Source organism: Pseudophryne corroboree, chromosome 6 (assembly GCF_028390025.1).
Source record: "Pseudophryne corroboree isolate aPseCor3 chromosome 6, aPseCor3.hap2, whole genome shotgun sequence".
NCBI lineage: Eukaryota > Metazoa > Chordata > Amphibia > Anura > Myobatrachidae > Pseudophryne > Pseudophryne corroboree.
Genome location: NC_086449.1, coordinates 429056966 through 429070184, shown reverse-complemented (window position 1 = coordinate 429070184; position 13219 = coordinate 429056966). Strand labels below are relative to the sequence as shown.

Sequence of the window (13219 nt, the reverse complement as noted above, 5' to 3'; positions counted from 1 at the left end):
GAACCAAGCATGGAGGCAATCCATGGGAGAGTTAGTGCCACACACTCAGACCCCATCGGGGTCCCAAAAACGTTCATTTACCCAGATATCAGACACTGATACCGACACGGATTCCGACTCCAGTGTCGACTATAATGATGCAAAGTTGCACCCTAAGGTGGCTGAGTATTCAATACATGATTGTGGCAATAAAAGACGTGTTACATATCACGGAAGACCCCGCTGTCCCTGAGACAAGGGTCTGTATGTTTAAGGGGAAGAAGCTGGAGGTAACGTTTCCTCCCTCGCATTAACTGAATGCTCTCTTTGAAAGGGCCTGGGAAACTCCGCACAAAAGGTGGCAGATTCCCAGGAGAATTGCTATGGCATACCCGTTTCCTTCTCAGGATAGGGTTAGGTGGGAGTCAACACCCACGGTGGACAAAGCTCTAGCACGCTTGTCCAAGAAGGTGGCGCTACCGTCCCCTGGGATGGCGGCCCTTAAGGATCCGGCTGATCGTAGGCAGGAAGCTACCCTAAAATCTATTTATGTCACGACAGATACGCTGCTCAGGCCGGCCGTGGCAGCGGCATGGGTGAGTAACACTATTGAAAACTGGGCAGATACCTTGTCAGCTGAAATGGACACCCTGGATAGAGAGTGCTGTTGACACTGGGTTATATCAGGGACGCTGCAGTCTATCTAAAGGAGACTGCGAGAGACATTGGCCTCTTGGGATCAAGGGCTAATGCCATGGCGATTTCGGCTAGGAGGGCATTGTGGACTCATCAATGGAATAGTGATGCTGATTCTAAGAAGGCTATGGAGGCTCTACCCTATAAGGGTGGAGTTTTGTTTGGTGAAGGCCTCGTGGACCTGGTTTCTACAGCTACCGCGGGTAAGTCCTCTTTTCTGCCTTTTGTCCCTCTACAGCAAAAGAAAACGCCTCAATACCAGATGCAGTCCTTTCGGTCGCAAAAATTCCGGAAAGGACATGGGTCATCCTTCCTTGCGGCAAGCGGTAAGGGAAAAGGAAAAAGATCGCCGGCTGTGGCAGGCTCCCAGGAGCAGAAGTCCTCCCCGGCTTCTGCCAAATCCACCGCATGACGCTGGGGCTCCCCTACGAGAGTCCGCACTGTTGGGGGCACGTCTTCAGCTCTTCAGTCAGGTCTGGGTTCTCTCGAGCCTGGATCCTTGGGTGCTGGAAATTGTGTCCCAAGGATACAAACTGGAGTTTCAAGACGTGCCTCCACACCGATTTTTCAAATCGGCCTTGCCAGCTTCTCTTCCGGAAAGAGAGGTAGTGTGTGCGGCAATACAAAAGCTGTGTAAGCAGCGAGTCATTGTCGCGGTACCCCGGTCACAACGGGGAGAAGGGTTTAATTCAAGCCTGTTTGTGGTCCCGAAGCCGGATGGCTTGGTCAGACCGATTCTGAACTTAAAATCCCTCAATCTGTATTTGAAAAGTTTCAAATTCAAGATGGAGTCTCTCCGAGCAGTGATCTCCAGTCTGGAGGGGGGGGCGGGGATTTTATGGTGTCCGTCAACATAAAGGATGCATACCTACATGTCCCCATATATCCTCCTCATCAGACGTTCCTGAGGTTCGCTGTTCAGGATTATCACTACCAATTTCAGACGTTGCCGTTTGGTCTTTCCACGGCCCGAGGCTTTTCACCAAAGTAATGGCGGAAATGATGGTGCTCAAGCGCAAGCAAGGGGTCACAATTGTCCCATACTTGGACGATCTCCTGATAAAGGCGAGATCAAGGGAGCAGTTTTTAAAAAGCGTTGCGCTCACCCTGAAGGTGCTGCAACAACATGTCCAAAGTCGCAGTTGATTCCGACATCTCGGCTGTCGTTTTTGGGCATGATTCTGGACACGGAACTGCAGAGGATCTTTCTCCCGTTGGAAAAGGCTCAGGAACTCCAGAACATGGTCAAGGAACTTCTGAAACCGCCAAGAGTGTCGATTCATCACTGCACTCGAGTGCTGGGGAAAAGTCACACAGGCACAAAATTTCCATGGAAAATGGCCAAGCCAGGAAGCTTGTCTGCACATAAACGTGCTGGAGTTAAGGGCCATCTACAACGGCCTTCGGCAAGCGGAACATCTTCTTCGCGACCTGCCCGTCCTGATTCAGTCGGACAACTTTACAGCCGTGGCGCACATAAACCGCAAGGGCGGAACAAAGAGCAGAGCGGCAATGGCGGAGGCCACCAAGATTCTTCGCTGGGCGGAATAACATGCAAGCGCTCTGTCAGCGGTCTTCATTCCAGGAGTGGACAACTAGGAAGCAGACTTCCTCAGCAGACACTATCTCCATCCAGGAGAGTGGGGTCTTCATCAAGAGGTCTTCGCAGAAGTGACAAGTCGTTGGGGACTTCCTCAAATAGACATGATGGCGTCTCGCCTCAACAAGATGCTTCAGACATATTGTTCCAGGTCGAGGGACCTTCAAGCAATAGCAGTGGACGCACTGGTGACTCCGTGGGTGTTTCAGTCGGCCTATGTGTTCCCTCCACTTCCACTCATCCCAAAGGTGATAAGGATCACAAGAAGAACAAGGGTTCAGGCGATACTCTTTGTTCCAGATTGGCCACGGAGGGCCTGTTATCCGGATCTTCAGGAATTACTCACAGGAGATCCCTGGCCTCTTCCTCTAAGAGAGGACCTGTTACCGCAGGGGCCGTGCGTGTTCCAGGACTTACAGCGGTTGCGTTTGACGGCATGGCGGTTGAACGCCAAATCCTAGCTAGAAAGGGTATTCCCGGGGAAGTCATCCCCACTTTACTTAAAGCTAGAAAGGAGGTAACGGCGAAGCATTATAACCGTATTTGGAGAAAATATGTGTCTTGGTGTGAATCCAAGAAGGCTCCTACGGAAGAATTTCAGCTGGGTCGTTTTCTCCACTTTTTGCAAGCAGGTGTGGATGCGGGCCTGAAGTTAGGCTCCATTAAAGTGCAGGTTTCGGCCTTATCAATTTTCTTTCGAAGGGAATTGGCCTCACTTCCAGAAGTACAGACTTTTGTGAAGGGTGTGCTGCACATCCAACCTCCCTTTGTGCCCCCAGTGGCACCGTGGGACCTTACGTGGTGTTACAGTTCCTTACGTCACATTGGTTTGAACCTTTACAAAAGGTTGAGTTGAAATTTCTCGCTTGGAAAGTAGTCATGCTATTGGCTTTGGCGTCCGCAAGGCGGGTGTCCGAATTGGCGGACTGGCTCACAAAAGCCCCTATCTGATTTTCCATGTGGATAGGGCGGAATTGAGAACTCATCAACAATTTCTGCCTAAGGTGGTTTCGTCGTTTCACATGAACCAACCTATTGTGGTGCCTGTGGCTACTGAAGCCTTGGCGGATTCCAAGTCTCTTGATGTGGTCAGAGCTTTGAAAATGTATGTAGCCAGAACGGCTCGTGTTAGGAAAACAGAGGCGCTATTTGTCCTGTATGCGGCCAACAAGGTTGACGCTCCTGCTTCTAAGCAGACTATTGCACGCTGGATCTGTAATGCGATTCAGCAGGCTCGTTCTACGGCTGGATTGCCGTTACCAAAATCGGTGAAAGCCCATTCCACTAAGAAGGTGGGCTCATCTTGGGCGGCTGCCTGAGGCGTCTCGGCTTTACAGCTTTGCCGAGCAGCTACTTGGTCGGGTTCAAACACTTTTGCAAAATTCTACAAGTTTGATACCTTGGCTGATGAGGACCTCATGTTTGCTCAATCGGTGCTACAGAGTCATCCGCACTCTCCCGCCCGGTCTGGATCTTTGGTATAAACCCCATGGTCCTTTTGGAGTCCCCAGCATCCTCTAGGACGAAGGAGAAAATAGGATTTTAATACCTACCGGTAAATCCTTTTCTCTTAGTCCGTAGAGGATGCTGGGCGCCCGTAATTGTAAATAGTTATTGCTTATGTTGCACAAAGGTTGTGTTTTGGTAAGGGTCAGCCTGTTTCTGATCTTTTTGGTTCACGCTGTTAACTGGTTTTAGTTAAATGCCATGTTGTACGGTGTGTTGTGGTGTGAGCTGGTATGTATCTCACCCTTAGTTTGACAAAATCCTTTTCCTCGAAATGTCCGTGTCCTCTGGGCACAGTTCCTATAACTGGGGTCTGCAGGAGGGGCATAGAGGGAGGAGCCAGTTCACACCCATTTAAAGTCTTAAAGTGCCCATGTCTCCTGCGGATCCCGTCTATACCCCATGGTCCTTTTGGAGTCCCCAGCATCCTCTACGGACTAAGAGAAAAGGATTTACCGGTAGGTATTAAAATCCAATTTTTTTCTTCTTAGTTTGTTCCTTCTTCTTCATCATCGCTTCTCGACCTTTTGGGCTAAGATCTTCTGTGATCTCTGTTCTCATCAGTTTCATATCTGCTGTGATTTACATGGTATGGTACTGTAACACTTTCTCACCTTCCTCTGTTGTTTATGCCAACTAAAATTCTAAAGAAAAAGTGCCAGCTCCACTCGTCCACAGTCTATACCCAGCATATTCACTCCAGTGTCCCCTATGGAAGAAGGAGAAAAGGATTTATCGGTAAGTTAAAATCGCCATTTTTTTAAAATCACGGCTCCCTGGAGTATCAGAATTTTTTTCACGGCACCCCTAAGCCTAAAGATTCTTATTCAGAAATTTGAAAAGAAATATTAAATGAAGTACTTTATATGTCATCTTTACGTTCAATTATGTGGTGAGGGACAGGATTCACTTCTGTTTGTCCACATAGTTTATGACGGACAGCCACCAGCACTGGTTTTGCCTATTACATTGACCATAACTAATTTGAATCGGTCCTGGACCACCAATCCAAGGCACCCCTGCAAGTGTCCTGAGGAACCCCAGGGTGCCACGGCACACAGTTTGAGAACCACTGCCTTACCTTATAACTTAAAGCCCACTAAAATCTTAATATTTTGGAAAAGTATTTGTTTGAGTTTGTGTAGCTGTCCCGTGCATCACAGAGAATCACCCATTATAGTCCTATGAGTATATAAATTTGGAACAAACATGTTTGGATATGAATTATTTAGCAATTAATAAGTAATTGAAATACTTCAGTTAAAATTTCTTTGTAATAGATAAAGTATAAAAGGTGAGTATTATTCTGAGAAGGGGCAAGTTCTAGAAACACAGTTAAATAGTGATAATGGTGTGTGAAGGCAAACTATGTGGACAATTGAAATAAATAAAGGAAGACTAAAAGAAAGAAGTATAATTTAAAGAATGCACTAAAAAAAACAATTATAATGTCCAGGGTTCGTTGTGCAGGGATCCTTTGTGCACACAAAGGCACTCCCAGGCAAGACAAAATGCGCATTTCGCTGGGACTTCTTTACATAAGCTCCTGAACAAGACCTGTTGAAACAAGCGTTTTTGATGCACCTCTGCTGACTGTATTGAATATAATTTCATGCGCTTTACATGTGCTTTGCACATGTCCCTAAGCTATAAAAAATACCAACTCAGCAAGATAATGTAAATAGCTACAATACTGAAGGAATGGGAAGAAAAGCACTTCATTTAGTAAAAGTTGCACGAAGGCAAACACAAAGCAAAAACCAACATTGTACGTGGTAAAACCACGTAAGAATTATTTAGTTGTTCAAGGTTACATATTTGTGAATATGTGTAATTTGGCATTTTCTGATTCCTTTTACTTTTATATTGGAAAAATGTTTTTTGGGTTTTGTTTTTTTTCAAAAATAATTTCTTTTCCTCTAAATCTATTTCTGTTTTTCTTATGAATATTTCTCTAACGTCCTAAGTGGATGCTGGGACTCCGTAAGGACCATGGGGAATAGCGGCTCCGCAGGAGACAGGGCACAAAATAAAAGCTTGAGATATCAGGTGGTGTGCACTGGCTCCTCCCCCTATGACCCTCCTCCAAGCCAGTTAGATTTTTGTGCCCGGCCGAGAAGGGTGCAAACTAGGTAGCTCTCCAGAGCTGCTTAGAATAAAAGTTTAGTTAGGTTTTTTTATTTTCAGTGAGTCCTGCTGGCAACAGGCTCACTGCATCGTGGGACTAAGGGGAGAAGAAGCGAACTCACCTGAGTGCAGAGTGGATTGGGCTTCTTAGGCTACTGGACGTTAGCTCCAGAGGGACGATCACAGGTTCAGCCTGGATGGGTCACCGGAGCCGCGCCGCCGTCCCCCTTACAGAGCCAGAAGAGACGAAGGTCCGGTGAAAGCGGCGGCAGAAGACATCCTGTCTTCAAGACTAAGGTAGCGCACAGCACCGCAGCTGTGCGCCATTGCTCTCAGCACACTTCACACTCCGGTCACTGAGGGTGCAGGGCGCTGGGGGGGAGCGCCCTGAGACGCAATATAACACACATATACCTTAGCTGGCAAAAGGAATACATCACATATAGCTCCAGGGCTATATGGATGTATTTTTTCCCCTGCCATTTTACACAAAAAAGCGGGAGTTAAGGACGTCGTGAAGGGGCGGGGCCTAACTCCTCAGCACACTGGCGCCATTATTCCCTCACAGCTCCGCTGGAAGGACGGCTCCCTGATTCTCCCCTGCAGTACTGCATCTGATTCAGGGTAAAAAAGAGAAGGGGGGGCATTTTGGCAGCAAATAACTAGATTAACAGCAGCTATAAGGGATTAACACTTATATAAGGTTATCCCTGTATATATATAGCGCTGGGTGTGTGCTGGCAGACTCTCCCTCTGTCTCTCCAAAGGGCTAAGTGGGGTCCTGTCCTCTATCAGAGCATTCCCGGTGTGTGTGCTGTGTGTCGGTACGCGTGTGTCGACATGTATGAGGAGGAAAATGAGGTGGAGGCGGAGCAGTTGCCTGTGTTAGTGATGTCACCCCCTAGGGAGTCGACACCTGACTGGATGATTGTGTTTAAGCAATTAAGTGATAATGTCAGCAATTTACAAAAAACTGTTGACGACATGAGAAAGCCGGCAAATCAATTAGTGCCTGTTCAGGCGTCTCAGACACCCTCAGGGGCCCTAAAACGGCCGCTACCTCAGTGGGTCGACACGGATCCAGATACAGATACTGAATCTAGTGTCGACGGTGACGAGACAAACGTAATGTCCAGTAGGGCCACACGTTACATGATCACGGCAATGAAAGAGGCATTGAACCTTTCTGACACTACAAATACCTCAAAGGCGGGTATTATGTGGGGTGTGAAAAAACTGCCAATAGTTTTTCCTGAGTCTGAGGAAATAAATGAGGTGTGTGATAAAGCGTGGGTTTCCCCCGATAAAAAACAGCTAATTTCTAATAAGTTATTAGCACTATACCCTTTCCCGCCAGAGGTTAGGGCACGGTGGGAAACACCCCCTAGGGTAGATAAGGCGCTCACACGTTTATCTAAACAAGTAGCGTTACCGTCCCCTGATACGGCCACCCTCAAAGAACCAGCTGATAGGAGGCTGGAAAATATCCTGAAAAGTATATACACACATACTGGTGTTATACTGCGACCAGCAATCGCATCAGCCTGGATGTGCAGTGCTGGAGTCGCATGGGCGGATTCCCTGACTGAGAATATTGATACCCTGGATAGGGACAATATTCTGTTAACTATAGAACATTTAAAGGATGCATTGCTATATATGCGTGATGCGCAGAGGGATATTTGCGCTTACTCTTGATGCCAGGGTACAATGTCCATCTCTGCCAGAAGAGCATTATGGACCAGACAGTGGTCAGGGGACGCAGATTCCAAACGGCACATGGAAGTATTGCCGTATAAGGGGGAGGAGTTATTTGGGGCTGGTCTAACAGACCTGGTGGCCACGGCAACGGCTGGAAAATCCACCTTTTTACCCCAGGTTACTTCACATCAACAGAAAAAGACACAGTCTTTTCAAACTCAGTCCTTTCGTTCCCATAAGTACAAGCGAGCAAAAGGTCACTCTTTTCTGCCCAAGGGCAGAGGAAGAGGAAAAAGGCAGCACCATGCAGCCGCTTCCCAGGAGCAGAAGCCCTCCCCTGCTTCTGCCAAGTCTTCAGCATGACGCTGGGGCTTTACAAGCAGACTCAGACACGGTGGGGGCCCGTCTCAAGTATTTCAACGCGCAGTGGGCTCACTCGCAAGTGGATCCCTGGATTCTACAGGTAGTATCACAGGGGTACAAACTGGAATTCGAGGCGTTTCCTCCTCATCGGTTCCTGAAGTCTGCTTTACCAAAGTCTCCCTCCGACAGGGAGGCAGTTCTGGAAGCCATTCACAAGCTGTACTCCCAGCAGGTGATAATCAAGGTACCCCTCTTACAACAGGGGAAGGGGTATTATTCCACACTATTTGTGGTACCGAAGCCGGACGGCTCGGTGAGACCAATATTAAATCTAAAATCTTTGAACACTTACATAAAAAGGTTCAAATTCAAGATGGAGTCACTCAGAGCGGTGATAGCGAACCTGGAAGAGGGGGACTATATGGTGTCGCTGGACATCAAGGATGCTTATCTCCACGTCCCAATATATCCTTCTCACCAAGGGTACCTCAGGTTTGTAGTACAAAACTGTCATTATCAGTTTCAGACGCTGCCGTTTGGATTGTCCACGGCGCCTCGGGTCTTTACCAAGGTAATGGCCGAAATGATGATTCTTCTACGAAGAAAAGGCATCTTAATTATCCCTTACTTGGACGATCTCCTGATAAGGGCAAGAACCAAGGAACAGTTAGAAGTCGGAGTGGCACTATCTCAGGTAGTGCTAAGTCAGCACGGATGGATTCTAAATATTCCAAAATCGCAGCTGATTCCAACGACACGTCTACTGTTCCTAGGAATGATTCTGGACACAGTCCAGAAGAAGGTGTTTCTCCCGGAGGAGAAGGCCAGGGAGTTATCCGAGCTAGTCAGGAACCTCCTAAAACCAGGACAGGTCTCAGTGCATCAGTGCACAAGGGTCCTGGGAAAAATGGTGGCTTCTTACGAAGCGATTCCATTCGGAAGATTCCATGCAAGAACTTTTCAGTGGGATCTACTGGGAAAATGGTCCGGATCGCATCTTCAGATGCATCAACGGATAACCCTGTCGCCAAGGACAAGGGTGTCTCTCCTGTGGTGGCTTCAGAGGGCTCATCTACTAGAGGGACGCAGATTTGGCATTCAGGATTGGATCCTGGTAACCACGGATGCCAGCCTGAGAGGCTGGGGAGCAGTCACACAGGGAAGGAATTTCCAGGGCTTGTGGTCAAGCATGGAAACATCTCTTCATATAAACATTCTAGAACTAAGGGCCATTTACAATGCCTTAATTCAAGCAAAACCTCTGCTTCAGGGTCAGGCGGTGTTGATCCAGTCGGACAACATCACGTCAGTCGCCCACATAAACAGACAGGGCGGCACGAGAAGCAGGAGGGCAATGGCAGAAACTGCAAGGATTCTTCGCTGGGCGGAAAATCATGTGATAGCACTGTCAGCAGTGTTTATTCCGGGAGTGGACAACTGGGAAGCAGACTTCCTCAGCAGACACGACCTTCACCCGGGAGAGTGGGGACTTCACCCAGAAGTCTTCCACCAAATTGTAAACCGTTGGGAAAGACCAAAGGTGGACATGATGGCGTCACGTCTAAACAAAAAACTGGACAGATATTGCGCCAGGTCAAGGGACCCTCAGGCAATAGCAGTGGACGCTCTGGTAACGCCGTGGGTGTACCAGTCAGTGTATGTATTCCCTCCTCTGCCCCTCATACCGAAAGTATTGAGAATCATAAGAAGGAGAGGAGTAAGAACTATACTTGTGGTTCCGGATTGGCCAAAAAGGTCTTGGTACCCGGAACTTCAAGAGATGCTCACGGACGAACCGTGGCCTCTACCTCTAAGACAGGACCTGCTACTGCAGGGGCCTTGTCTGTTCCAAGACTTACCGCGGCTGCGTTTGACGGCATGGCGGTTGAACGCCGGATCCTGAAGGACAAGGGCATTCCAGAAGAAGTCATCCCTACTCTGGTAAAAGCCAGAAAGGAAGTAACCGCAAAACATTATCACCGCATTTGGCGTAAATATGTTGCGTGGTGTGAGGCCAAGAAGGCCCCTACACAGGAATTTCAACTGGGTCGTTTCTTGCATTTCCTGCAAACAGGACTGTCTATGGGCCTAAAATTAGGGTCCATTAAGGTTCAAATTTCGGCCCTGTCGATATTCTTCCAGAAAGAACTGGCTTCAGTACCTGAAGTTCAGACATTTGTGAAAGGGGTGCTGCACATACAGCCTCCTTTTGTGCCTCCAGTGGCACCTTGGGATCTCAATGTTGTGTTGAGATTTCTATAATCACACTGGTTTGAACCATTGTCTACGGTAGATTTAAAATATCTCACGTGGAAGGTGTCGATGCTGTTGGCCTTGGCTTCAGCTAGGCGTGTGTCAGAATTGGCGGCTTTATCATGTAAAAGCCCTTACCTAAATTTTCATTCTGACAGGGCGGAATTGAGGACTCGTCCTCAATTTCTACCTAAGGTGGTTTCTGCATTTCACATGAACCAACCTATTGTGGTACCTGCGGCTACTAGGGACTTAGAGGACTCTAAGTTGCTGGACGTTGTCAGGGCCTTGAAAATATATGTTTCCAGGACGGCTGGAGTCAGGAAAACTGACTCGCTGTTTATCCTGTATGCACCCAACAAGCTGGGTGCTCCTGCTTCAAAGCAGACGATTGCTCGTTGGATTTGTAGTACAATTCAGCTTGCACATTCCGTGGCAGGATTGCCACAGCCAAAATCAGTAAAAGCCCATTCCACAAGGAAAGTGGGCTCATCTTGGGCGGCTGCCCGAGGGGTCTCGGCTTTACAACTTTGCCGAGCAGCTACTTGGTCAGGGGCAAACACGTTTGCTAAATTCTACAAATTTGATACCCTGGCTGAGGAGGACCTGGAGTTCTCTCATTCGGTGCTGCAGAGTCATCCGCACTCTCCCGCCCGTTTGGGAGCTTTGGTATAATCCCCATGGTCCTTACGGAGTCCCAGCATCCACTTAGGACGTTAGAGAAAATAAGATTTTACTTACCGATAAATCTATTTCTCGTAGTCCGTAGTGGATGCTGGGCGCCCATCCCTAGTGCGGATTGTCTGCAATACTTGTATATAGTTATTGTTACAAAAAATTCGGGTTATTATTGTTGAGCCATCCTTTCAGAGGCTCCTTTAAATTTATCATACTGTTAACTGGGTTCAGATCACGAGTTGTACGGTGTGATTGGTGTGGCTGGTATGAGTCTTACCCGGGATTCAATATCCTTCCTTATTATGTACGCTCGTCCGGGCACAGTATCCTAACTGGCTTGGAGGAGGGTCATAGGGGGAGGAGCCAGTGCACACCACCTGATATCTCAAGCTTTTATTTTGTGCCCTGTCTCCTGCGGAGCCGCTATTCCCCATGGTCCTTACGGAGTCCCAGCATCCACTACGGACTACGAGAAATAGATTTATCGGTAAGTAAAATCTTATTATTTTTTTCCATTCTACGTTTATCAAGTATGATATTGTCTACTTTTTAATAAATAAACCAGAGCCGATAATTCATATGTTGTCTGTAGCAGCTAACTTTGTGTATTTTCCACTTTTCCAGACAGTCTACTGCAAATATCATGAACAGCACAAGTTCAGTAAACCACAGTGCTTTTGTGCCAGACACCACTATTAATACTGCGGCAGGGGATTTGGCCAGTCGGCTCTCCAGTGACGAAGGAGAATTAGAAGGTGTTGAAGAGGCAGAAAAACTTGACTGTTACTACTCTGGGCATCATCCAAAACCGCTTGCGGTATGTAGGTTCTATAAAGGTTATTACCTTGCCTCATTCCTTCAGGACTGGAAGTGTGACACCCATATTACCGTGCCCATTATCATGGTTTGTCCAGTAATTATTCATTTCGCAGTAAATGTTATGTCATTCTTTTTTTCCCTTATGAGCACATTGACGTTGCATATTGTAAGTTGTTGAAATGTACACTATATGGACAAAAGTATTTGGCCACACTTGTTAATTATTGAATTCAGGTGTTTCAATCAGACCACTTGCCACAAGTGTATAAAATCAAGCACTTAGCCATGCAGTCTCCATTTGCAAACATCTGTAATACAAACTGGATCGTGGTACTGTTATAGGATGCCATCCTGCTGGATATTCCCTAGTCACCTGTAAGTGATATTAGAAAGTGGAAGCATTTAGGAACAACAGCAACTCAGCCACAAAGCAGAAGACCACGTAAAATCACAGAGTGGGGTCAACCACTGATAAGGCATATGGTGCGTACAAGTCTCCAATGCTCTGCTGATTCCATAGTTGAATGGTTCTAAACTTGCACTGGCATTATTATGCTACACAGTTTTTGGGCTTACAAGTAAAAGATAAGCACGATTAAAAGCAGCAGAGATGAAGAAAGAGACAAGATTAGGGGCCCTTGGATGTAGCAGCAGGAGGTCATTACTGACTTTCATGAGGACAGTTTGAATGGAATGGGCGGAAGATGGACTGCAATGGGTCAACGGAGTGGGAGGACAGAAAGCAGAAAGGCTGTTGTAGAAAATACGCTAAAGGAATTTGGAGGCAAATGGAGGAGAGAGATGGGGCGGCAGTTGGAGACAGTGTTAGGATCAAGGGTGGGTTTATTAAGAACAGGGGAGACGAGGCTTGTTTGAATGCTGAGAGGACAGTGCCTGTTGTGAGGGAAAGATTAAATAGATGGGCAAGATGTGAACAGGCAACAGGAGAGAGGTAGTGGAGGAGGTTGGAGGGGATAGAGATAAGGAAGAAGAGGGGTAGGCCTGGATAAGTGACATGACTTCACTGGGAAAGGAGGGGCTGGGGCGCTGTGGGCTTGGTGGAATGGAATGACCTGACCTATGGAGTCAATTTTAGATTTGAAATAAGTGGCAAATTCAAGGGCAGAGAGTGAGGGTGGGGGGCAGAGGAGAGAGTTGAAAGTGGTAAAGAGACAATGGGGGTTTGAGGACAGGGAGGAAAGAAGGTTTTTAAAATGCAATTGTTTAGAGAGCGAGAATAAGAATATGGTGTCAGTAGCCTCAAGTTAACGATTAGTGATGGTAGCCTTGGGAGGTAGAGGTGGAGAAGGGGTGAGGGATAATTTAAAAGAGAGAAGGTGATGGTCAGAGAGGGGGAATGAAACATTAGTGTAATCAGATATTTCACAATGGTGACTGAAGACCAGTTCAGGTGATTGACCACTGGAGAAATGTCCATTGGGAGAGACCAAATAATGATGGTGAAGGTAATGAGTTTAGAGGAAGACAATTCTGTGG

At 47.2% G+C, this 13219-nt stretch overlaps 1 protein-coding gene across 7 annotated transcripts in view; it reads left to right on the top strand.

The window, feature by feature from the left end:
* Nucleotides 1–13219, top strand: part of ATXN7L1 (ataxin 7 like 1) — a 383163-nt gene that overhangs the window by 335388 nt on the left and 34556 nt on the right. For all 7 annotated transcript variants that reach the window (XM_063927041.1, XM_063927040.1, XM_063927044.1 and 4 more), the window contains one exon: nucleotides 11528–11720. In XM_063927041.1, coding sequence (XP_063783111.1) covers nucleotides 11528–11720 — 193 coding nt within the window. The remainder of the gene's footprint in view (nucleotides 1–11527; nucleotides 11721–13219) is intronic.